At 36.7% G+C, this 27,262-nt stretch overlaps 2 protein-coding genes across 3 annotated transcripts; both read right to left on the bottom strand.

The window, feature by feature from the left end:
• Nucleotides 1–82: 82 nt before the first annotated feature.
• Nucleotides 83–11,713, bottom strand: LOC127636978 (stomatin-like). Its single transcript, XM_052117796.1, has 7 exons — nt 11,584–11,713; nt 7,641–7,744; nt 7,272–7,344; nt 6,743–6,825; nt 6,038–6,241; nt 5,401–5,535; nt 83–446 (listed from the first exon to the last, which is right to left on the bottom strand). The coding sequence occupies exons 1-7, from the start codon at nt 11,636–11,638 to the stop codon at nt 258–260; spliced, it is 843 nt and encodes a 280-aa protein (XP_051973756.1). The 5' UTR covers nt 11,639–11,713; the 3' UTR covers nt 83–257.
• A 4,703-nt stretch (nt 11,714–16,416) lies between these two features.
• On the bottom strand, nt 16,417–26,973 carry proser1 (proline and serine rich 1). Of its 2 annotated transcripts, XM_052118003.1 has the most exons (12): nt 26,460–26,973; nt 26,243–26,308; nt 26,086–26,154; nt 25,852–25,946; nt 25,659–25,752; nt 25,415–25,525; nt 25,012–25,095; nt 24,759–24,837; nt 23,308–23,400; nt 19,328–20,762; nt 17,670–17,817; nt 16,417–17,380 (listed from the first exon to the last, which is right to left on the bottom strand). In XM_052118003.1, exons 1-12 carry the CDS (start codon nt 26,502–26,504, stop codon nt 17,255–17,257), a joined length of 2,445 nt encoding a protein of 814 aa, XP_051973963.1. In that variant the 5' UTR covers nt 26,505–26,973; the 3' UTR covers nt 16,417–17,254. The 2 variants fall into 2 exon arrangements, with proteins under 2 accessions (XP_051973963.1, XP_051973964.1); XM_052118004.1 differs by lacking the exon at nt 23,308–23,400.
• Nucleotides 26,974–27,262: the final 289 nt, after the last annotated feature.

The raw sequence follows: 27,262 nt of genomic DNA, 5'->3' as shown, positions 1-27,262 counted from the left end.
ATATATATATATATATATATATATATATATATATATATATATATATATATATATATATATATATATATATATAAGTCATATGTAAACCTCAACTCTTTCATGTTCTACATAAATTACAATATTCCTTCAACACTTAAAAACTAAAATATGTGTAAAACATGGCACATAAGGAAATAATTTACAATTTCTAAAGAAATTGTTAAACTGCTCTTGCATACATTTGTATACTTTGTAAATACACAAAAATGTTTCTGCAGTCATTTCTTCATGAACTGGCTTATCATGTCCATGGGCAGTGGGAAGATAATGGTGGAGTTCTTCTCAGCTGCAATGGTGCTGAGGGTTTGGAGGTATCTCAGCTGAAGACCGGATGGAGACTCTGCGATCACCAGAGATGCTTCCTTAAGAGCCCTGGATGCATTCATCTCTCCCTCTGCTGCGATGACCTGCATTATCATAAACCAGAATCTATTAGTGTATGTCATTACACATAGAGCCAGTGCCATCCAGTTCATATTCCAATAATTTTTTAATATATTATATGTACATGCAAACACAGACAAACAGACACACACACATACGCACAGATATACATACATATATACATGCACATTTTCACACACGTGCATATATGCATACAGTATGATTTCACATATATACTGTACATACACTTACATTCACATATATACATACAAATATATACTCACTTATGTAGTATTGCCCCAAAGACAAAATCTCATAAACAGAATAATACCAGCATCCCCAGGAAACAAATTAGCAGCTGAGCCCACACACTCAATCCTGCCCAGAATTCCACACACCCCGGACCCCAACATGGTGCTCCGCCCCCAAAGGTTGTTAGTCGCTGCTTTTTCTGTGATAGCTATGCATGAGCCCCTTGCCTTTGTTCATACAAGTATTGCAAATTCCTTTTTTCCCCAGCTTTCCCAGCACAAATCTGTGCCCACCCACCAGTGGCCACGTGATGTAGAGATCCGGATTTAATACTCAGGAATTTTGGAATACAATTGAAGTTCTTCCCAACAGTATATAATGTCAAAACCCAGCTCCATACACTGGGGAAACTGAGGGACCCATACAAAAAAAGAAAAAAAGAAATGCATCGTCCTCCAAGGAGTTGAACTATTTAAAACTACAATAATTATATTGGCTTCATTACAGTTATTCTACAAACTTTGTTTAGGGTTTTTCAAAGTCCTTAAACCAAGTCCAACATTTCTAACTTGAACTCCTCCTAGCATTATTAAGCTACATCAACCAAATTCTGCACAGACCTTTAGCCTGTTCTGGAATATTATACTGTGTCTTTTCTAATTGATCTAACTTACAGTTTTTACACAGCCAATTATCAAAAATGGGCAAAATCACATAGACTTATATCGATGGAATGTTCAAATGGGCCAACGGTATGCTCGTTAATTCAAACAGTCAAAAATGTAAAAGTATACAAATCTAAAAAAGGACCATCTATCTATCCAGCTATCTACCTAGCTTGTCTAACTATAATGTCTGTGAATCCATCAAACTTCAAACTTCACCCATAGTTACATAGAATAGTTCACCTAAAATAAAAAATTCAGTAATTCTTTACTATGTTGTTATAACTCTATATGATTTTCTTTCTTTTTCTTGACACAAAGGGAGAAATTGTGAAAGAATGTTGAGCTCAGTAATGTCATACAATGGCAGTTTATTGTGACCACCTTTTCAAGCTTCAAAAGGATGCAAAAGTGTAATTCAGAAGTCTAATAAATTATTCGATGAGACCAGAGCTGGGCAGTAACGCACTACATATACTCTTTTACATTTACTTGAGTACATTTTGGGGGGAAAAATTTACTCTTATTGTAGGTTTAAAAGTGGGTACTTTTTACGCTCAGTAAAATGTCTTGAGTGAGAGTATATAACTGTATAAATCCATGTAATCATCCAAGTTAAGTCTAAATGTCTTTTGCTCTGCCGTTCTCGTGATTGACAACTGGAGTGTGAACAGACAGCATTTCTGCGCGTGCACAATGAGGGGCAGCAGGCACGCGCGTGAGAGATGTGTGGGCGTGAGGTGATCTGTGAGTGGCTGTGTCCAAAATCGTTCACTCATTCACTATTTCCTATATAGTGAATGGCAGTTAGTGCACTATATCTCAGCAGTGAGTGAACGAAATGAGTGAGTGAATTTGGACTCTGACGTATACACCGAGCGTCGGAGCTCTGGAGCAGTTGCAGAAACAACGTCACAAATGAACTTTTAAAATACTTGGGCCTTACTTGTTATTCGTATTAAATAATATATTAATACAATAAATGTGAATTCTGTTTGCCATTTTTAATATATATGTTAATATAAAGAGTAAACACATTTTATCAAATGCAAATTATTGTAATTATTTGTTATACTTTAGTATCTTTAAACTCCAATACAAGATGGGTAGCATTTCTACCCATAGTGCACTCATCCAACCAAAAACAGCACCAAAAATATCATAACCTACAGGTAATAACCAAATATTTAAATCATCCACAGAGTTATCTTTTCCACTGTGTGCAGTCTCCTGAGTTAAAATAATATCACTGCAGTGAATTATTTAGTAAATAAAGAATTTTTCAGCTTAATAGCAAAATTCAGTATAAATATAAAGAGTACATTTTAAAATGTATCTGTATGTTTTGCCTCTCTGTATGTTATGTTATGTTACGTTACATTACGTTATGTTAATCAAGTAATAATTTGCACATTACAGGAGGAAAGGAAGCAGTAAACTTCCAGCTCGTATGTCTTCACCATGATGGATTATGGGCAATTAATCATTGTTGTGTGTACATCGAATGTACACTCGAAATTAGAGTGCATTGTGGGTAAGAATGAGTGATCAAAAGTAGTGAACAAGTGGCTTACTCAGAATTCAGACACTCCTTCAAAATGGCAGACACCCAAAATAGTGCACTATATAGTGGAAAGGGGGTGGTTTCAGCCACAGCGAGTGTTCAGCGACCGTGGTTGTTGCCCTACACAAACTGCGTACTCTGCGTTTAGAGTGTGGCAGTACTGCTGTACAGAACTGATGATCTTAATTCTTTCGACACTGAAAACTTTAACTTCACTGAAATAAGAATCTACGCAGGATTTTCAAAATAGGCATTAATAAAATGTGATCTTGCTTTGGTTTATATTTCAGCATTATATATACTGTCCCTGTTGGACATTTTCTCGTTTTCACCGCAATAATTACTAGAAACATTTCCAAACCTCTCTTCTTATTGACAAATTTATCCAGATCTGACAAGAGTCCTAGGAATAGTTCACCCAAAAAAGAAAATTCTCTCATAATTTACTCACCCTCATGCAATCACAGATGTGTATGACTTTCTTTCATCTGCTGAACTCAAATTAAGATTTTTAGAAGAATTTCTCAGCTCTTTTAGTCCATAAACTGCAAGTGAATGGGTGCCAACATTTTAAAGCTAAAAAACAAATCGAATAAATCAGCATAAAAGTAATCCATGAGACTCCATAGGTTAAATCAATATCTTCAGAAGCAATATGATAGATGTGGGTGAGAAACAGAGAAGCAGATCACTTTCACATTCTTCTTCTTGTGTTTTTGGTGATTATGGGCACGGAGAAGAATGTCTAGCAAAAATGACAAATATTGATCTGTTTCTCACCCACACCAATCATATCACTTAGATCACATAGATTTAACTATTGGAGTTTTATGGATAACATTTATTCTGCCTTGTGCTTTTTGGAGCAAAATTTTGGCACCCATTCACTTGCAGTGTATGGACCTATTGAGCTGAGATATTCTTCTAAAAATCTTAATTGGTGTTTTGCAGAAGAAAGGAAGTCATACACATATGGGATGGCATGAGGGTAAGTAAATGATGAGAAATGTTTCATTTTTGGGTGAACTATCCCTTTAAAGTGATAGCTCAGCCATAATTTAATATTTTGACATAATTTCCCTACCCTCATGTTGTTCTAAACCTGTATGACTTTCTGTATTCTGTGGAACACAAAAGATGTTAGACAGAATGTTAGAGACTGACAGTCTTGGTCACAATTCACTTTCAAAATATACATATAAATAAACATTCACTGAAAGTAAATAGTTGCAAACATTCTGTCTAATATCTCCTTATTGTGTTGCATGGAAGAAAGAAAGTCAAACGGGTTTGGAACAACATAATTGTGAATGATGACAGAATTTCCATTAATAATAATAAAAATAATTCTGTAATACAAGTTAAATGTGTATTATGTAATGGAATATAGGGAGTTAGTGTCCATAACATAATTGGTGAAAGTAACAATTTACTCACTACTTGAGTAGTCTTTTAATTGGACACTTCCTTACACTTACTGAAGTAATTATTTATGTTAGTACTTGTACTTGAGTAATAATTTTTTTAAAGTAATTTTACTTTTACTTGAGTACAGTTTTTGGCTACTCTACCCACCTCTGAATGAGACTCATGATTATTATGAAAACACATCATAGGTTTGGTGAGAAACAAACCGAAATCTAATAAGCATACATTACTAAACATGTCTGAATTGTTTGTACATTTTGCATTTCTATGCCCAGCCTAATTTTTTTCAAAGTTTCACAGTGGACAGAGCTATACCTTTTATCAGGTTTGGACACAGTGGGACTGTGGCTGCCTGTAGCCACCTCTATGTTTCTGTTTGATTTCTGAGTACTTAAAAAAATGCAGCTGGGCATAGAAATGCATAACTTCATCTTCAAACTCTTCAGACATGATTAGTAAGATCTGTTCTCTGGTTCGTGTACAGCTGTGTTGTGTACTGTTGATGCTATCGCTGTGGAGGACCGGTTTTTAGGTAAACAAAACAAGTTTTGCTTGAACGCACCAATGTCATGAGGGGATTGTGTAAACTGTTGCTCTCTTGCCTTATCATGAACGTGCACAGGAGATCAACGGTCAGTGAACATTTTCACTAAATAATACATTAGATTACGGTTTGTTTCTCACAAACCTTATCGCATGCTTTCAGAACAATCCTGAGTCTCAAGAAATCATTTATTAGACTTCTGAATTATACTTTTGCATTCTTTTGAAGCTTGAAGAAGTGTTCACCATAAACTGCCATTGCATGACATCACTGAGCACAAACATTTTTCACCATTTCTCCCTTTGTGTTAAGAAAAAGAAAGAAAGATATAACAACATAGGGGTGAGTAAACGATGACTAGATTTTCATTTGTCGAACCCTTTAAGACTAGTTTAAACTTTCAGACAATTTCATGTCATCTGGTTGTTTTTTCTTAGGCGTGCTACTGTATCATAATTATGCAGGCAAAGTCTAAATGAAGAGTATTAGGAAATGAGGCACACGTGTGAGATTGTGATGCCAACCTTCGCTCTAGCCTCCCGGGTTGCCTCCGCCTCGGCTGCCATTGCTCTCTGCAGCTGTAGAGGCAATTTGACATCTTTCATTTCCACCCGCTCCACCTTAATACCCCATGAGTCTGTAGCTTCATCCAGAGTCACCTGCAGAGTCAACAGAGGCATTATGGGACAAACCAAGGGGTCAAGGTTTGGCTGGTTAGCATGGTCCTGTAAGAAACTGATGATAACTACACCATTCTTTGGGCAAAATGAATCTTTTTCTTGACAGCCATTCATAATTGCGTCAATGTAAAAAGAATACAGTTTATTCTACTTTTGCAAGCAACATATCCATCGTAAGTCTTCAATTATATTATAGAGTAGGTTAAACGAGTGCACAAGTTTTTTTGGAGATGCCCTTAAAACTTGTACAAAGCCTTTGACGTCACAGTTTAGGACAGTCGCTAGTGCTAGTGAAGGGCTTGGACTGTGCGTGCTCTTGTAGTCCCATCACCTATCAGGTGTGTTTTACAAAATGCATTGAAATGAAATAAATTACTGAAAACCTAACTTGTTGGTTTCTAATCTTCTGAGCCGGTCATATGCAACATTTGGCATCAAGGATTATAAAGCATTTACAACATCCTCTCGTCTTTGCACTCACCTGCATGCTATGGGAGATGCTCTCTCGGTCAGACAGGACCTCAGACAGGTTTTTGGTGCCCAGCACATTCCTCAGGGTGGTCTGGGCCAATAGACGAGTGGAATAATCAGCATTGGTCACATTTGCCACAGAGGCAATGGGGTCATTTACACGGAAGTACACCACGCCATCCACAGAAACAGTCACTGAGTCTTTTGTCAAGATCTAAAAACAGATTAAAGAAAATGAGGCATACTAACCTTTTCTGTGTGAAGGTATAGCCAATTTTACAACTTTGTTGCTATGACGATGTAACGCCATAAACCCTAAAACCCTACAATAACCATAAAAATCATGATTTAAACAACTTTTCAGCTCAAATAATACATGAGAATACAACAGAATAATTAATGCAAGGGATTTATATAAAATTACAAGCTTCACATTTCCACCTTTACACCCTCTGAAAATATTCCCCATTCACTTCCACTGTAAGTGCACGAATGCTGTTGATCGAGCTAAACATGTAATGATCTCTGAATATTCCTTTAATGGATTTAAAATGTTATACAATGATTATACAATTTTCAAAATGATGTTAACATTGGGTTTAGAGTAGTTTGAAAAGTCTTTGGTGATTAACAAGATATTCTTCATTTGCACTTCATATTAAACATCATATCATAAGGGACATTACAGAAGGTGAGTACAGTATCTTTTCTATACCTCTTGAGGAGGGATGTCAAATGAGATGGTTCTCAGATCAACCTTGATGAAGGAGTCTGTGCAAGGGATGATGAAGAAGATTCCTAGACACAGGTGACATTTTGGAATTATCTTTGTAAGTTCACGATCGTTTCATACATAGAGGGAATGGACTCCTCTTATGGAAGTGGGAGGAACAGCCTATATAGTTATGTGGTAACATGATTTATCATCCACTAATGCTTTAACAACAAGTATTACTGATGTCTTCACATAAAGCAAACCATTGATACTTACAGTTAGTACATATCAGGGGCATAGCCCCCCTCCCCATATTAATACCATGATCAATGGAAACATGTAAATGCTTCATGTTGCAACCCTTTCAATGTTCAAGCCAAATCTACGCCCTTGGTACATATCAGTGGAATGCCCATGCCAGATATTGATTTTAGGATTAAAGCTGGAGTTTCACCAGTGCTTGTTCCTCTCTGGCCTATCTAAGACTTGAAAGACTGATAGCTGGATATTAAATGTTGTTCCTGCTTACCTGGTCCTTTGGGTTTTCTGGCTGTTATCAGCCCCAGTCTAAATATAACTGCACGTTCATATTCTTTCACAATCTATAACACAGTAACAAAGCACTTAAGGTGGGTTACAACACCATTACAACGCCTTCAGGAGTAAAACATTCAGGGTTTGGAAGTAACTCCCAGTTAAAGATAATTCAATTATTATAATCTTGTATATGGTTGTACTATTACAACAAAATGACAAAAAAAAAAAAAAAGGATAATAATTACTAAAAAACATCACCCAGACTACATATTTGTTTTGTTTGTTGGCATTTGCCATACTGTATGTGCTTACTCAGTAGCCTATACCATTGTTCTGTGCCAGGCTCTATTGTGCTTCATACCTTGATGCATATGAAAATGCTGATCGGAAAGATCAATATACAGAAAAACGCTGAGATGATCACAATGAACCACCCACAGCAGCCCAGACCCTTCTTACTGTCACCTGAAAGTACAGAAAATAGTGTCATTCTCAAAACTGCTAACATGATAACATGTGGTGGATGCACTATGTGTGTTCTTACAGATTGACTATGTTTACATTATTATTATTATTATTATTATACTTTATTGTCCCATTCCTGGGAAATTTGTCTTGGACCGCATGACACGGCCAGTGCACAACATCAATCACACACAACACAATGCATACAACAACATACAATAATAAGCAATAACACATTTCTATAAATTATATATTAAAAAAAAAATAATAAAAAAAATAAATAAATAAAAAAAAACAGCAGCATACTACATCAATTAAAAAAAATCTCTATTTAAAATTTTGATCGCAGTTGGAACAAAAGAGTTTTTATAACGATTGGACTTGCACATCAAGACCCTGAATCTTCTCCCTGATGGTAGCAATTTAAAATACTTGTATAAAATATGTGACACCAGAAAGTGACTTATTCAAGGGAAAAAAGTGATCTCTGTATGCAATGTATATGTGGCACTCTTTACTCCCGTATACATGCAGCTCAGTCAGTAAGCAGAGAGCAAACTACACTATATCTTCACAACGACCATGTTTGTCTTGTACGGATATTGTATGGTACTTTTGTTTTTATGGCAATGTTACAAGCATGAGGATTATCCCTAGTCAAAGTATGACAAAGTTGACCACTCAACTGGTTTAGTTTGCAGCTGTTCAACTTTAACATTTTCCTATTTTAGTTTCCTAACATTAACCTTAACCCACACTTACAGTTATTCTGTGTACCATGTCTTATCTTTTATCCTTATCACTGAGTATTTGTTAAGCAATTATGTGTCAGAAAGTTGACAATGAGGGTTAAGGTAATCACATACATACTATGATGTTATAAAACACTATTACTCTCAAAAAATAAAGTCATTACCCTTGATTGAATTTGAGAAAGTTTTTCAAGCAAATAAATTTCTTAATTAACCTAATTTAGTTGGATTAGGTCAAATCGTTGTGCTATGGTAGTTTTAACTCAACTTTATTCAGGGGCAGATTATGACTAGCAAGGGCCCCAGAGCCAATTTGCTTTTAAGGCTAAGATCTACACAATCAATTTTCTTTGATTTAAGTCCCTTTTAATACCTGTTCTGTTATTTACAGTCAGATGAATTAAAACAGCATTGATGTGGAAAAGAAACCACTCAACCAAAACAGGTTGGCTGAACAACCACTGTTCTTAAAGAGACAGTACCATTTTAAAGTTTGTTATACATAATGTAAACTCAATGTAAATACTAGAGATGATGCATACAAAATGCATATATTTAAAGGGATCATAATAAATTATGAAATATTTTTACTTCATCAAACACTTTAAATAATAATGAATTTAACATATACAGTATAGGCTCCTACAGTATATGCAAGGGTTTGGTGAAATTCGGCAAAGAGTTCAGGTAGTTCAGGCTCTTGCTTCTGTATCTTTTCAACTCATTTGAATGATGGGACGCGTTCCATTCAGAAGTGATCATCCCTAAACCCTATTTCCTTCACAGACATTACCCTCCATGGTGAGAGCTTTGAAAGTCTGAAAGGTGTGGAGCTCAAAAATAGTAGTCATTTGCTCATTTTTTGGGAAATTCTGTTTGATGTAGGGCAAACATGCCGTTAAAGAAATTAATAGTGAAATAAACGTTTTTGTTCAACAGCCACTTTATACAATATATTATAATATTATACATATATTTTTAAACCTGTTTAAACCTATTTGTCTATAAAATACAATTTAAGCATGTGTTTCTTGAATTCAATAAATACTCATTTTGAAATATCAGTAACAAGATAAACGTTATTATTATTTTACTTTATTAAAGTCAGCAAAGTATGACAGGTAGCTATTTTGGAAATTATTTTACAGGATCTTCTACGTCCAGAAGAACATGGAAACTTTCACCAGGCATATATTCTCTTTATGATTAAAGAGTGGCTCAAAAATATAAAATTAGAAACATTACAAAATACATTGTCATAGGGCCCTGTTGAGGGGCCATTGTATAAGCTGCGGGGCTCGCATATTTAAGCATATTCAAACATTTGTTTTCAAAATTGATGGGCCGTGAGACCTTGCAGATCAGGCCTGGTCTTCACTGGACATCCAGTAGCTCAGACAAACTCCAGATGTGTCACCAAGGAGAACCCCATATCTCCATCATAAATCAGCTCTAATGTTGGCTCATTAATAGCTGTGCTGGTGGGTTTGTGTATGTATGTGAACATTGGCCAACAATCCTTTAATGTTTGCTCTAACCACATGAGTATATGTATGTGTCATGGACAAGGCTATGATTTGTTAATGTTCTCCACACACCCAAAGGTTTAAGACCAAGGCCATGTATTACGCTTGTTTATGACCTGAGAGATATGCACCATTTCATGTGTTTACATTTTCTACAATTCATGTGACGCATCAGTTCATGTGTTGTGTTAAACAATAAAATTCATGGCAATGACAGTACTCTGTATTGTACCATATACACAATGCAATAAATAGTTTGTGTCAAAACATCCCTTTTGCATATAGCTTAAATATTAAGCAATAGTAATAATAATCATGATAAGATTTCTCTCACACAATAAGTGCATATTGTACACTTTTGTATGCAGTACAGTACTGTAAAGTGTATGTTCGTGTTAGTGTTCTATACAGTAACTTTAGCTAATGCATTACATATTATAACTTAAAATGAAAAACTGTCATACAGCCTTTATTATTCTTGGTTAATGTTCATTTATAAATACTATATACTATTTTATTGTTCATTCAGTTTTAGATAATTGTGCCTTAACTATGTAGGCTATACAACTTACCATCATATTTGTATTAATGTACAGTATCTAACTTTTAATGTTAAACATACATTATCTTACGTTGAAATTAACCTGCAGTAACACTTTACAATAAGTTTGTATCCTCTGACATTAACTACATTAGTTTTCAGTACTTATTACAGTAATATTGGTTGATGTTAATTTAATCATAAACAAATGGATTTTTTAAATTAAATGTTATATCAGTCAACAGTATATAATGCATTATAAACTAACATTAACTAACGATGAACAATTGTATTTTTAATTAACATTAACCAAGATTATTAACTGCTGTTAAAATATATTGTTCATTGTTAGTACATGATACCTAAAGCATTTACTAATGTTAAGAAATAGAACCTTACTGTAAAGTGTTACCATAAATGCTGTAAATGTTCATTGTTATTTCATGTTAACTATTACGATAACTAGTGTTAATGTACACACTTATTGTAAAGGGTTACTATAATCCCTTGTTGTTCTACATCTTCAGATATCATTTCTCAAATAAGTATAAAGTTCAGCCCTCAAAACCATAAAATATTGAACTGCAAGTTACTGACATATTGTTTTTGTTTTGTTTTTTACGCTTAACTGCTTCCTTTTATTGCATCAGGCTGCATTTAACACTGAACGCTTTAGAGTGGAAATTCCCAAAAGCTCCATTAACTTCTCCAGTGTGTTGTGTTGCCATTATCTGCTTGCTCCATGATTCTATATAAACAAGGTCTGCTGGTACTTAGAAACCATGTGACTTGATACAGTATGTATGTGGATCTCTCTCTCTCTCTCTCTCTCTTTCACAAGTACAGTGATTAACAGATTTGTAGAAGTGACTGCTTTGCAAACCAAACAAAAATGCTAAGTATCAATCTGATTATGTCTCCATTGAGAGAAACCCATGATATATTCAAGTCCTGTTTTTAAAGAGCCAAGAGAGGGACAGAAAGAGAAAGAAAGCAAGAACAATAGTCATATCATCTTACCGATTAGGTCTTGCTTGCACTGGGCACCTCGCTCCGTGTCAGCTTCCATCTCCATGTGGTGTGGTGCTACACAGGACTTGCAGAACAGCACTGGTTTGTGAGTCACTGTGAGGGAGAGATCTATTTGTACTTCCTCTGAAGGGTGTAGTCTTATCTACAATGCAATTTAATGATCATTTACAGACACTAATGGTCTCGTGACACCATACACTGTGCAATATCAAGCTGTACAAGATGGTCATTCATGAAACAGTTATGATTGTTTGGGTTCTTTAATTTTTTACAGATATTATGCCAGACTTCCTCTTCCTGTTAGCATTTGACTGCTTTTTTTTTTATGCATTTCCTTTCTTTAGTGTGTTTCTGAAACCAATAAATCAGCAAACTTGTGATTAACTCACAACAAGCATTTCATTTTTATTATTTCAACCTTCCATACTGGTGTTGCATGATTTAAATCATACTGTAAATCACAATATTTCTGTTATGTGGTTTTAATACGAGTAAATAATGTTTTTAATTCCACGCATTATAATTTATAACATCACTATTCTATCTATTTTGGTTCAATCTCAATTGCTTCTGTCTCTATATTTAATCTCAGACGGACACAATGTTTAGTGGGGGGCTTTGTCGGGGCCAATACATCTGTTGCAGGGCTCCCTGTTCTTTTCTATTCTTTTCTATTTGCAAAAGTAATGTTTGGGAGTCTAACATAACATTTATATTTCCTATTGACACATTAAGCTGAACATATACAGTAAATAACCATCTTAAAACAAATGCTTTTCTGAAACATCTTTTGTGCCTAAGACTTTTGCACAGTACTGTATATACAGTGCATTCAGAAAGTATTCAGTCCCCCTTCATTTTATTGTTGCAGCCTTCTGCTAAAATACTTTCAATTATTTATTTTTTCACATCAATCTACACTCCATACCCCATAATGGCAAAGCAAAAAAATGATTTTTTATAACTGCAAATTTATTCAAAAGATAAAACTGAAATATCACATTGACATAAGTATTCATACCCTTTGCTATGACACTTGAAATTTTGCTCAAGTGCATCCAATTTGACTGGATCATCTTTGAGATGTTTCTACACTTTGATTGGAGTCCACCTGTGGAAAATTATATGGATTGGACATGATTTGGAATGACACACACCTGTCTATATAAGGCCTCACAGCTGAAAATGAATATCAGAGCAAAAACCAAACCATGAGGTCAAAGGAACTGCCTGCAGAGCTCAGAGACAGAATTGTGTCAGGGCACAGATCTCGGGAAGGCAACAACATTTATTTGGCTGCATTGAAGGTTTCCAAGAGCTCAGTGGCCTCCATATTTCTTAAATGGAAGAAGTTTGGAATAACCAGGACTCTTCCAAGAGCTGGCTGCCCAGCCAAACTGAGCGATCTGGGGAGATTGCTCAGTTTGCTCAGCTTCATGAGAAGTGACCAAGAACCGATGGTCACTCTGGTTGAGCTCCTGAGATTATATGTGGAGATGGGAGAAACTTGCAGAAGGACAACCATCACTGCAGCACTCCACCTATCTGGGCTTTATGGCAGAGTGGCCAGACGGAAACATCTCCTCAGTGCAAGACACATAAAAGAGGACCTAAAGGACTCTCAGACTGTGAGAAAGACGATTCTCTGAAGATTGAACTGTTTGGCAATTCCAAGTGTCATGTCTGGAGGAAACACGCTCATCACTTGCGCAGTATCAGCCCAAAGGTGAAGCATGGTGGCGGTAGCATCATGTTGTGGGGGTGTTTTTCAGCAGCAGGGACTGGGGGACTGGTCAGGGTTGAAGGAAAGTTGAACACAGCAAAATACAGAGATCTCCTTAATGAAAACCTGGTCCAGAATGCTCAGGACCTCAGACTGGGCCGAAGGTTCAGAGTGGTTTAGGGACAGCTCTGTGAATGTCCTTGAGTCCGGACTTGAACCCAATCGAACATCTCTGGAGAGACCTGAAAATGTATGTCCATCGACGGTCCCCATCCAACCTGACAGAGATTGAGAGGATCTACAGAGAAGAATGGCAGAAAATACCCAGATCCGGTGTGCAAAGCTTGTCACATCATACTCAAAAGACTTGAGGCTGTAATCACTGACAAAGGTGCTTTTAGTGAGTATTGAGTTAAGGGTCTGAATACTTACGTCAATGTGATATTTCCGTTTTTTTCTTTGTAATAAATTTGCAAAGTTATCAAAAATCTGTTTTTTGCTTAGTCATTATGGGGTATGGAGTGTAGATGTGAATTTTTTTTGTTAAAGCATTTTAGCATAAGGCTGCAACATAACAAAATGTGAAAAAAATTAATGGGTCTGAATTCACCGTATACTGTATATATAGTTATAATAACAGGGGTTTTAAGGTAGAACAGGGACATGTTACATTAACATAACAATTTAGCCATTGTAATTTGAATTTGAATGTGAGAAGCGTGATTATTAATTTAGCTGACCTTTAGCTTTCATTGAATTTAACCCACACAATTTACAACATACAAACATTTGATTCACAAAAATTAGTTTGAGATCAAACAATAACAGATAATTTGTTAACCCCCTTTAATGCAAACCTTTCTTTAGTCAATTCAATTTTATTTGTATAGCATCTTTCACAACACCCATTACCTCAACAGTCATACCTCAAAAGTGAATTTTGAATTAGCCGTATTGAATTAAGACTCCATAAGTGACTGAGAAAATACTTCTATAATGCTTATGTGTTGTGTAGCTCAATACATGTTTGACAAGCAGTTGCGTCTCATGATATTTCAGTGTGGAAGTAATAAATCCGGTTCTAGATTTGTTGTATCATCTCTTTGACATATGAAAAATAAAACATCAAAATGTATTAGAATATATTATTTTCTAATTCTCTTGAAAATTGTACACTTTCTGGGCATTTTGTAGATAGGTATAAATGCCGGGTCTCTAAAGACCCATTTATGAAATAGTGTTTGGTGAAACATCCATAAATTAAAAAGTAATGAATATTTTGTGTAATCTGTGTCTAGTAATGGAAGGAACTTCATTCATGGCCTTCATGTGAGAACTCATTAGTATTGCAAAATGCTGCATGAAAGTGGAAACCATTGGTAATGGCTGGAGTCACATGACCTTTACATCACTGTGAGTAAATTGGAGATTACCATTTATAACTGACATTTTATGAGTTTATGATATATATATAACTTCAGCATTATGGCTTATCACAAGTTGAGAGACACAACAGACTGATGAATTACACAATGGGTGCTGTTTAAAATGGCAGAGGACATTGCGGTTTGTATAGTGATCGACTCAAATAGGGAGAAATACCCCTGCTTGGATGCCATTTTTCCATTCAGAAATCTGACAGCATCTCTACAGTTGATCGCACGCACACACACACTTTTTAATTACTAACAGAGGCTTGGACACATCAATTTTTTTGAACCAGCAATGGTAGATTCTGATCGGTCGCATAAGAAAGTAGTTCAATGCACAAATGTGTTTGACCATACTCAGTTTTTCCTCATTTTTATAAATGTACTTTAAAACTGTTATATATAAACAATATCACACGGGTAATCATGCTATATGGCCCTAAATCAGCACTGCTGTGATTACCCGTGGCCAAATCACAGCAGTGCTGATGTAGGGCCATATCACACTCTTGCTCATGTGATATTGCTTATATATATATATATATATATATATATATCTGCTCAAGATCAGCAAATGCATCAATATTTAAATTCTGTTGTGATCTGTGAAAAAGAGAATTTCACTATCAAGGGAAGCATCTTTATTAAAACATCCATCAGTATTTCCAATATGTCAGCCTATTGGTGATAAATTACCAAATAAATATCACTTTCCCAAAAAGAAAATGGTGATTATGCCTATTTAAGTGCTTATATAACGAAGTAGGAAGCCAAAATAAGCTTTAAAATAATTGTATTATATTTTACAAACTGCAGTACTGAGCAATCGGCACATAATATGTTTCAAAAAAACATTTGTTAGTGTCAATAGGAAATGTCAACAGGAAATATACATTTTAGACTGAGAAATATTCCTTTTGCAAATATAATAGAAGAACAGGGAGCACTGCAACAAATGTCATGGCCCCGACAGAGCTACTGAACATCAGTCTGAAATTACATATAGAGACAGAAGCAATTGAGACAGTCTAAATAGATAGAAGAACTGTGATGAATTCTCCATGAAGTTTGGAACATCCTATCTGCCAACAACCAAGAAAAACTGTATTCAGGTATACTAGGAGAATTGGTGCTGTTTTAAAAGCAAATGTGGTCACACCGAATATTGATTTAGCTTTTTTTATGTTTACTGGACTTTGTATGATGTTAATTGATAAATGAAAACTATTCATGTCATAATTTTTGAAGACATCCTCACTATGTGCCTAAAACCTTTGCACAGTACTGTCTATTAAATAATTACAATTATTTAAATCAAAATTGTAGTCATGTAAAATCTAAGCACGAATATGTCCATAAAAAAGCAAATCTTTGCTTGATGCTCTTGACATTTTATGACCACTCAGCTGTAGACATCAACAAATAACCAGATACATTTTACACTGATCAAATTTGTTTAAGCAGATAATAAATCCAGAACAGGAACCATGGTAGCAATCTACTCGTATAATGTAATTAAAAGTCTTTCTACAAATGGTACTACATCTGTCTTATTTGAGAACGTTGCTGTGGGTAATGTGATCATTCTGGAAAGTCCAAAACATGCTGGTTAGCAATGGTTAACCAGAAATTCAGAAGTCAAAGAACACAAGTATAAGAAAAGATCTTTTATTTCATTATATTGTTAGAACATACTAGTCTAAACTACCATTTTATTTAATATATTTTATAATATATAATGGTGAAAACAAACAGGAGTACTGCAGACTCGGAGATCTACACATTGTATACATGCAAAATGTATTGTACTGAACTTATCGTCAGCAAAATTGCACTGTGTATAATCTGAAACACTAAAATTACCTTAGAGTTGCTAGGCAACTTGATCGCAAATCAACTCCTTTAGAGAAATTTGCATGATAAAAACAAAAAGTAAACTATGGATGGAACAAGAACAGCTACAGTACAAAAAGGAAACACCTAATTTACCCATTCTCAAAGGGTATTTACATGTACAGTATTTGACAAAGACATTTTAAAAAGTCAGTTAACCCACTAACATTCAGGATACAGGGGAAAAAAACAGTATAGTAAAATGCACACACCCACACTCTTCACAGTTCATCTACTGGTGTATATTTCAAATTAATTAATTGCCCTAATTACTACAAACCAAAATAATACTACATTTCATTCATTCAAATACATGACAAACTCAAAGTCCAGTCAGAAAACAGTCTTGCAATGACAATCTGCTAGTGCAGAGTGCTAAACCACAAGGTTTTGATTTGACACGCTAAGTCACTTCTTTAGAAAATTACCGGAAAGTAAAGCTGCCACAGTAGTTTCAAAATTTTACCCACAATTGCTGTTTAGACACACCTTTTTTCTATGCCCACCTTCTAAATTTACAGCAAAACGGTCCACAATGTTCATCATTGTTTACTCACACCACACTCACATCATACATACAGGTTATATCATTTTTCATATGCCCAATGAGGACTTACTGCCAGCCCAGTGACGGGTGCAGGCCTGGCTGCAGAGGAAAGCTTGAGCCAGCAGCTGCAGGGTAGTTAGTAAACCCATTTGGCTGAGGAGGGTAACTGTCCAGTGCTGATGCTGAGTGAGCCTGCAATCACACATGGGATGTTGGCCAAATGTGTCAAATATATATTGGTAAGAGTGATCACAGATAATAGTTAAACAAACAAACATTATAATTTACACAGAGTAGCTCCAGACCAAAACACATACGCCCACACCCTTTAAATCCATTTATCTGGAGCCCAGAATAAATCACTTCAAATTATAAACTGCATCTAGTAAAAACTGGATTGGCCAATGTTATAGATGCATAATCTGAAGTGAACTAGTATTATTTTAAACAGCAAGAGTATACATTTTGAGGTGTATGTTACCTGCAAAAGCGCAGACTGCATTGCGGGGTTGTGTAGACCAGACAGAGCAGCTGGAGATGCTGTAGTAGTGAAGCTGGGCATCCCTGGGGGGAAAGCAACCAACCCTGGGAAACCTGCTCCTCCAGAGGCTTGTAGACTACCTGTTAGCCTGTGTAACATAGAATCAAAGAATAGCACACAGTGAGTAACATTCTAGGAGGCCACCCTATTAATCATCTTACGTGACAAAAGGGCTATTTAACAGTGTTGAGTATGGCTGGGAATCAATTGCCTCAGACCTCCCGATTAAATTTTCAATGGTATTTACTTGACAATTTACTTGCCAAAGTATTGCGATTCTGTATTGCAAATTGATGATTTTATATATTTAGCAGTGTCAACAACTTTTTCTCAAAGAAATGTGTATTAAAGAACAGTCGTGTCTGAAAAGAATGTAGGAATGTGCAAAACAGCCAATTTAATACTACAAATTGACCAGACTGTGGTCTGAGCTTATTAGTTGACTAGTCAGTGTTAAGGAATCCATGTATAATTAGGCTGCATTATGTCCATGTGACACCAATCAGACACATTTTTAGGGATATGAGCACTAAGAACAGCCCTTTAACAGGGTAATTAATGGATAAATCAACATATAAATAAGCAAAGTTGCTAGAACCACTTATTCCACAAAACTCTTCAAGTAGTGAAAGTAAGAAATATAAAAAGCTCCAACACAGAGTGGCACATAACTGCTTATGCACATTTTGGACACGGAACGATGCAATTCAATGTCCTTATGTGGCATCTCGAATGCAGAATGATGTGCTTCAAAGTAATGTTCACAGCACTTGGAGCCACAGGGTGATCCTCGCTCCGCATTCAGAAGTGCTCAGGTCTCCTTCCTGAACGGAATGAACTTGTTTACATTCAGCTGATCTGTTCGCTGATTAAGTTTGTTAGAGGTGGATACTGTTTGATATACAGTAGATATACATAACTTGCTTGGGATTTCAAGAAACTTTCAAACTTTAAATAAATAATTACATGTGTAGGACATATGCATTGTAGGGATGTACATGCAGATTTCAGATATAATATCGAACGATTACTCGCTGAAATTAGATGATTTCCTATCAAGTCTATATATATGGCGGTGCAGTGGATTCACTGATAGGACGTCATGAGCAATAAAGTTCTATATATCAGTGATAAAAACCCTCTGGAGATCCTCCAGACACTCTTTAAAGGAGCCTCAAATATTTTAATTATGTCCTCAAGGAACTTCAAAATATGTTTAAAATCCCTCAAAGCCTCTCTCTTAATAGTCAAGTCAAAACTGTTAACAGACCTTAGATTTCTTTGAAGTTCTGGTAGGAGCACAGAGTAAGTATCTCAAAGAGTTTAAAGGGTCTCTGAAGGATCTTCAGAGGGTTCCATTGGTGTAGAAGCTGCAAAATCCAACTAAGTGCCTAGAGTATCTATACATATTTTACAGTGTACTGTAGGTTTTGGAACAGAGCTCAATTCTATACCATAAATAATTTAGATGATCAGTTAACAGTTTAGCATTTGGATTTTATATTTTGTATCAGTAAACCTAAAATCAACAAATCTCTCAACTTCTTAATACTTTGCAATGTTATCCTAAGTAATTTTACATGTGAAAATAAACATACCCAGCCTGGCCAACCAGAGCAGGGTTGAAGTTAGAGCTGAATGCAGAGGCAAAGCCAGGAAGCACATGAGAGGATGAGGAGACTCCTGCTGCGGCGGCCGCTGCTACTGCTGCTGCCTGGAGAGGTGCGACGGTGGCCACTGAGGAGGCTCCTGCAAGCCCCATTAAGGAAGAAAGCACTGGACTACCTGCTACAGAGGGCGCAGAACCTCCAAAAGCTTGGAAGGCAGGGTTCGCACCAGGAGGAAGGCCCGGGAACACTGAGGGAGAGGTGGTCATTCCAAGGCCAAAGGGGGAGTGAGTGGGAGTGCTAGAGTGAGCCAGGCCTGAATATACAGATGAGGTAGGAGGAGTGGGGGTGGATGAGGTGGAAATGGAGGACTGGGCTCCAGGAAAAGGGGAAGCTGCCGATAAAGACTGAAAGGGGGAGATGGCTGTGAAATGTGGGGCAGGGCTGTTCCGAGACTGGGAGCCCAGCGCAGATGAAAGACTGTGGAGTCCAGCTATACCAGCAGTGCTGGGTAAAGATGGCTGGGGTGAGGGCATACTCATGGGTCGGGCAAGGATAGCAGAATTAGGCATTACCAGAGAGCTAAGGGAAGGGGTGCCTGATCGTGAAGGCCCTTTGAAAGCAGAAGGGACAGGGCTGTTACTGCCACTACCTCCGCCATGATGTACCATGGAGCTAGCATGTTGCTCACTAAAGAATGCCCCAGCTGGGCTATTCATGGCTGCCTGGTTGGAGAGGCCAGGAGAGGGCATAGGGCTTGGAGCAGCAGACACTGCTGGTAAACCTCCGACACTCTGCATACTGGGAGTAGAGCGTCCAGGAGTTTGAGAGGACATCCCTGAGGGTGTGTAACTACGGATAACTGAATGTGATTGGGTAGAGGGTTGAGAGGGAGATCCAACAAATGAAGGGCCTGTTTGGGAATCTGAAAAGGGGGGGTAACCCTTCTTTGAGGGTAAACCCATAGCAGATCCATGAGGAGTCATGGGAGTAGGTGTAGGGCCAACGGATGGAGTTTCCGAGCGGGGTGAACCATGGAAGGGAGAATGGGAGATGCTTGCACTTGGCCCAGGTGTACCACAGGGTGTTCCAGATGGGGTTTTGATGACTGAAGGGGTGTTTCTACCTGAAGGGGGCATGCTAGGAAACGGGGAGGGAATAGGCGTGGTGTGGCCACTTTGACTGGGATGGGGAGAGCCGGCTGGGACAGGAGGCCCTTTGATGACCGAGAGTGAGGGGGCAGAAGTAGGGGAAGGGGTTACAGGGTTCTGGGACGGTACCATGCCAGGGAAAACTGGAGTGATGGGTGAGGTAGTCTGAGGCTGGGAGGAGACAGGATTTGATGGGGTGGAGCTATGAGGAGACATAGCTGGTGTGCTAGAGACATTATGGATTGAATTTTGTTGACTGGCAGGTCGGCTGTAACCTGGAAAAATAGAAAGATCAGCACAGTGAAATATTAGAAGGATAAAAATCAGTCATCAAATGAAGACACAGACACTACATGCATCCAAGTTTATTAGTGTTGCAGTTGGAAAACATATTAGAAAGAATGAAAGAGAATTCAGGGAATGTCAACACTCTAGCTGCACCTTATTTTGCATAATGCCGCAGAACAAGCAGTCCTTCTCTAAAAACAAATTTTAAATGTATAGCATAGTGCCCCCTTGTCAGAGGTGTGTAGTAATGCACTACATTTACTCTATTACATTTCCTTGAGTAACTTTTTGGAGAAAATGTACTTTTAAGAGAAGGTTTAATGGTGGAACTTTCTACAATGGACGCGAACAATGTCTCGTCGCAATGACATGCAGACGCATCCATTGACAACAGAATAATTGACTATAATGAGAGCAATTTGTCGTGCCACGCCACTCACATCTGATGTAGACACATCGTGATTTTGCTCTGCTGATTGCGTACTTGATAATGCAGTTCGAGCATACAGTCAGCCACATGCGTTGTAAAGCACGCGTGTAATGCATTTCTCTTAAGGAAAACAGAGAACAAGCTCTAAACTAAAATTAGCCAAAATATGCTTCTAAACACAGAGATAAGGTACATCTTCACTTTTTATTGCACAAAACTAAACTCTCTTGTCAGTGTATGTACTGTAAGCCACAGAATATACTGAAATAAGAATGCATGCAGGACTTTATAAAGTTGTGAAAAAGCAACAGTAGTAATTAGTAAAAGCATTAATAATGCACCATCTTGATTTGATTCATAAAAAAAATACATACCATTTAATACATAATAAATAATATAACTGAGCCTGTGAGACATTGTTTAATTTATTTCTGTAATAATTGCTTGGTATCTTGGAGTTCACCCATAAATGTAATAAATATTCATAGAGTAGAGTATTCATCTATTAGAAATATTCCTCGTTATGTAAAACGAAGACTCTAAAACATACTGTCTTTTTTTCTTCTTTAAACTGTGCTACCTCTAGTAAGGCACTAAATACATTTTACTTTATTATTATTATTATTATTATTATTATTATTGTTTAACTACATAATGGTGTCTTATCGTAAAAAATCCTGATAGACTTACGTGACTTTCACCTGTTTGAAGGCTATATTGATTTTATTTTCATTTATTTTAATATTTTAATTTGTATATATTATTCACTGCAAAATGTGTGCTTGACATTTCATGCAGATATTAATATCTGAAATACCAGGAGAAACCACAGTTAACAACATATGCCAATGTTAATGTTGCCTACAATTTCAGCTTCACCTGGTAAGAAAAAAAGAGACTAAATATTTTAAATATTAAACTATAAAAACTATAAAATTAAGAGTAACATTTAAAAACAGGAATTTCGTTTAGTTTTTATGCACTTCAGGTTTAAGCCCCACCCAGTTCTATCCAAATAGAGGCAGATACAGACAATTTTGTCATATGAACAGATACAAAATACAGTTACTGGCTTCGCTGCACACCTCTACAAATAAATATATTTTTTTATTTTGAGTGCTCATGGAAAAGATGCGTTTTTAGCCGTTTTTTAAAGACAGAGAGCGAGTCTGTTTCACGGATGGAGTTGGGAAAGTCATTACACCAATGAGGTACAGTGAAACCGAAGTGCCTCTGTGTTGGTACAACAAGGTACCGCTCATTAGCTGACTGCAGGTTTCTGGTGGGAACGAAGCTCTGCAGAAATTATTTTAGGTATAACAGATGATAATATTCATTCATTCATCATTTAGACTCACTCTCGTTGTTACAAACTTTTCTTCTCTGGAATCAAAAATGAGGCGTTAGGCAGAATGTTAGGGACTAACATCCTCATTCACTTTCAAAAATCACAAAGAAATGGAAGTGAAAGGTGACGGAGGATAAAATTCTGTCTAACATCTCCTTAATTGTGTTCACTGTGTCCAAGTCATACTGGTTTAGAACATGAGGGTGAATAAATGATATCGTAAGTTTCATTAACTATCACTGTAACAGAGGGTATAAAGGATCAAACAGGCACATGATTCATGCATGCAAGGTTATAATAATAATAATAATAATCATCTGATCGGAAGTAACTAGCTACTCAAGTAATCTTTTAATTCTTTATAATAAACTTTACACTCATACTCAAGTAATAATTAACATTTATACTTTTATTTCTACTGGAGTAATAATTTTTTTAAAAGACTTAATGTTTTTAATTGAGTACACATTTTGGCTACTCTACCCACCTCTGCCCCTTGTGACAAAGTTAATGCAACAAAGTTGATGCATTCAGATATTAGCATCCACAAAAAAAAAACCTCTATTTGTGCCCTATATAATCAGTCAAAGCATATAGAAATGATCATATTAGCAGCTAGATTAGAAAGAATCACTGTGGTGAGTTTTAAGCATGATCAAACCGCATGTTATTGGTGCTGCAGGCAGATTTAGAGCATGCTCTGGTGAAGTGCAATTAAAGCTGTTACGCAGCACACAGCGCTAGCAAGTTGTACCTGCCAAATTGGAAGCGACTCGGTAGGGTGGGGGAGGCACACAGGCAGTGATAACCCCACCCACTGACACCAGACCTGCATTGTTGTACGCACCTGAGTGGTATCCGGAGAAAAGGGTGAGAACATTCTGTAAGGGCTGACGAATAAATATAACCGAGCACCCCCCTTCCCCCCTCCTTTTGCCCACAAACTTTCATATAATTTAGGGGTGCACCGATCAGGACATTTGAGGCCGAAACCGATCTCCAATTTTTAACACTAAAATGCTGCAGTTATATATTTATGCCTCACACAGTAAAATGACAGTAACACTTTACAGAAAGGTTCCATTTGTTAACATTTAACAACAATGCTGTAGTTAAAATGAACTAATAAACTTAAGGTTAGTTACATCACATAGTAATACATTTTTTAAATCAAAAGATGCATTAGTTAATGCACCATTAACTAACATGAACTAACAATGAAAAAATGTATTTATATTAACTAACGTTATGATTAATAAATGTTGTAAACATTTACTAAATAAACATTTTAAGTGTTACAAAAATTACATTAATTGTGAATTGCTAACATTTATTTGTATTGAAAACAGTTATTAATAGTTCTGTCGTCAATATCAAAAGGTCATTGTAACATACTGGCAACCACAAAACATGAGAGTATCACACACAGCAGAGATACTTTTAAAAATAAGAAAATTATATCCATTACAAGCTGTAAAACTGCTCCACAGAGAAATCATTAATATCTAAGATTTGTTTACTGTCTTGGGCCTCTTGTTGTAACACAAATCAGGGGCGGACTGGCTATAGGGAGAACTGGGAATTTTCCCGGTGGGTCGGCCGCGAAACGGGGCTGCAATATACCGAAGGGGGCCGCGATATGCAAAAAAGCGACAATCGATCGGTGCACATCTAATTTAATTGCACAGAGGCACACGTTGATGGCATACTCATGGAACAATTCAACTCACAAAGGGCAACCTTTATCCCTTTTCCATCAAATGGTCCCAGAAATAATGTTCATTAAATATATAAATAGAAAAAATTCTTAGCAATCAATTTACACATGATATTTGTAATTACAATATTTATGCAGTAACTGAATGAGGGTTGCATTTTCAGTGTAGACACCTTATTGATTATAGTGATCGTTTTGAAAACAAAACAAAGTGAGGCCATCTTGAGTAATATCCTGCCCCACAGACACATACATTAGTGGTTCCTGGTTCATTACCAGCAGGTTTAAGGGGCTGATTCTGAGCTGATTCTCCAGCCCTCAACCAGGGTACCAGAACCCTATTCAGTGGAAAAGAATCATGGCCTCCTCCACAGCTCCATCCTAAAGTAGCCCTCCTGAGCCTACATCTTGTACCCTGGGGATGAAATTTCCCAAACACCCTATTCTCTGTAATACCTCTATTCTAATCTAATGAAACAGGGTCTTACTTGGGGCGATGGTTGCGTGTGGCCGACAAGGCGGGATGGGATATGGCACAGGTCTGTGTGGATTGTAAGTTGAAGGTGACTGTTAGGGGAAAAAAGAACCAATGTATTAAGGAGCAAAAAAAAGGATCTATTATGAAATAGACTTATCCTCTATACAAAATCACTTCAGGAAGTGATTTGCCATTAAACACATATCAAAAGCATCCAAAGAACAAATATCATATTGCAGTAACATCCGTTCAGTAAAACATACCGGTTTGCTAGGTCCGAGGATGCGGGCAGCAATGCCCTTTCCTTCTAGGTTTGCATCCTCTCCCTCCTTTTTGGCAGGAAGCCCCTTAAGTTTCAATAAAAGCCACATTAATTCACAACATTTCTGAAACAGCCAGAACTTCGTTGGAGATCAAGATTCATGGCAAAGGCAATTAATTTGCCATCAGTGAACATGTCACACTAACCAATCAAAAACTTGCCCTACGACAAGAGAGATATTTTACAAACCACGAAATGTCTATCTTAAACAGTTAAATTGTGTCCAAAATCATACAGTATGTACCCAGCTCTCCAAGACAACTATTAAACAGACAAGCCAACAAAATGAATGAACCTATAATATACAGGATGTATTGTTGTGGAAAGAGGGTAAAGGAACTCACAGGAAAGGTTCCAGTGACCTGGCTGGGTTTGCCTTTGGGGTAAGGGTTCCCTGGGATCATCCCGCAGGATGAAATCATTGCCACTGGAGCTTTACATCCCACCTTACATACCTGGACATCATACAATACCACAAGAACAAATTACAAACATTTACTAAATTTCAATCCACATTCATACAAAATCATCTACACTTGCCTTGAACCTAGTTTGTAAATTCACATTAACGAGGAGGGTGAGTTGTACCTGCTCTAAGATTCGTCTAGCACGTTTCTTCTCAGAAAGGTGAATACGGAATGTGTCCTCCACAGGACGGTAGTTTTGGGCATCAGAAATATTTCTATAAGGAAATGGACCGGCCATTATAGCATTACTACATTTAAATTAGATTTGTTTGGATACTTATTTATGTGCTAAATTTCTGTAATGCATAACTTACAGAGCTATGAGTTCCAGTATAACGAGTCTATCCTTTGAGAACGTAAAACAGTTAAGAATGTTTGCAACCTTGGTTGTTGGAATTGCAACCATTTTCTGCAGAAAAAAACAACAAATTGTTATACAGTTGAGAGATGCATCATGCACACACACACACACACATATATATATATATATATATATATAAAAACATGAATGTGGATGAATTAATTATCTATAGGAACAAAACTCTTACATGTTGCAAGGCTTTGACTGCCTTTATTTGTGGCTCTGCCCAGGAAAAGTATTTCAGAATGTCAATCACCTGAGGAAAGTATTTTGACAGGTAAGCACATCTGAAATGCTGCAGACACCAATAAGCAGAAGACTTTGAATTAGTACTTTCAACCTACCTGCTCACTAGAGAAATAGCCATGAACCTGCTCTATAGCTTTGATTCTCTGATCTGTCAGAACACACTTTAGACAACAAAGGAAGAATTATGAAACAATTTACATTAACCACTTTTGCTCATTCAATAGGCATTTCACCAACTGGTCATTTTATCCCTTTCTGAACATAATAATTATGTTATAATGCAAAATAAAAGACATTTAAAAGGCTTTTTACCTTTCTGATTTCGTCCAAGACGATGTCAAAGGATTTCTTGTCCATCTTCTCTGTCGTTGCTTTGATCTCTGTATTGATAACCAATCACTCCAACAGCATCTCATTGAGAATCCTTCAATGGCATGCTTATGGCAAACTTAATTTAGTAACTTTTGTTACAGTGATCCACAGGAATTATTTTTATATTGTTCTACTTCTTAACTCTAATTTAACATTTTAGAGAAACCAGAAGTATATCTGAGAGGTTCAATAGGTGAAACAGAAGGGTGCAGTGTGGCATCACTGACGTGAGGAACAACAATAGTCCAAAGCTAAATCCACACACCCCACAAATGCATCATTCTTCACACACAGGCATGTGTTTGATCACATCTGTGCGATTGATAATGTTGGCGGAGTGACAGATGAACATAGTTTTCACGCAAATATGGTTTCGTTTGCTTTTTTTTCGCTGTTTGTTAGGGTTTAGTAGAGATGCTAAAAGCTGCAGGTCGTGTGCGACTTCCTTTGTCAGGACCCCGACATGAAAGGGACAGTTCTTAAATACGCCTTTCAGAAGAGTTACACTATAAATATATATATTGAACAAAACAAATTCTAACTGGTGTTGTAAATAATTTATTATTTTAGGCCTGGGAAAAATAAAAGTATAACAAACTCGATTGTATACATTTATTCGTCGCAAATATTGTACATCGCTTGGACAAATTCATGAGCAGACTGCGTGTGAATGAAATAATGAAAAACAGATAAATAAATAGATTTTTTTAACCTGATTTAAACTCTTCTCTAAATACTATTTA

The sequence above is a fragment of the Xyrauchen texanus genome, chromosome 44, assembly GCF_025860055.1.
Source record: "Xyrauchen texanus isolate HMW12.3.18 chromosome 44, RBS_HiC_50CHRs, whole genome shotgun sequence".
NCBI classification, from domain to species: domain Eukaryota; kingdom Metazoa; phylum Chordata; class Actinopteri; order Cypriniformes; family Catostomidae; genus Xyrauchen; species Xyrauchen texanus.
The sequence above is the reverse complement of the archived record's forward strand: the minus strand, read 5'-3'. Positions and strand labels throughout refer to the sequence as shown.

What these genes read in the sequence shown, in the direction of transcription:
- LOC127636978 (XM_052117796.1), bottom strand. Translation starts at nt 11,638, where the DNA reads ATGGAGATGGAAGCTGACACGGAGCGAGGTGCCCAGTGCAAGCAAGAC. An exon ending in GCATTTTCATATGCATCAAG is followed by an intron (nt 7,345 to 7,640) that starts GTATGAAGCACA and finishes ACTGTGTTATAG; the next exon opens with ATTGTGAAAGAATATGAACG. An exon ending in TTGACATCCCTCCTCAAGAG is followed by an intron (nt 6,242 to 6,742) that starts GTATAGAAAAGA and finishes ATCTGTTTTTAG; the next exon opens with ATCTTGACAAAAGACTCAGT.
- proser1 (XM_052118003.1), bottom strand. Translation starts at nt 26,504, where the DNA reads ATGGACAAGAAATCCTTTGACATCGTCTTGGACGAAATCAGAAAG. An exon ending in AGGTCACTGGAACCTTTCCT is followed by an intron (nt 25,096 to 25,414) that starts GTGAGTTCCTTT and finishes TTGAAACTTAAG; the next exon opens with GGGCTTCCTGCCAAAAAGGA. An exon ending in ACACGCAACCATCGCCCCAA is followed by an intron (nt 23,401 to 24,758) that starts GTAAGACCCTGT and finishes GATACCACTCAG; the next exon opens with GTGCGTACAACAATGCAGGT.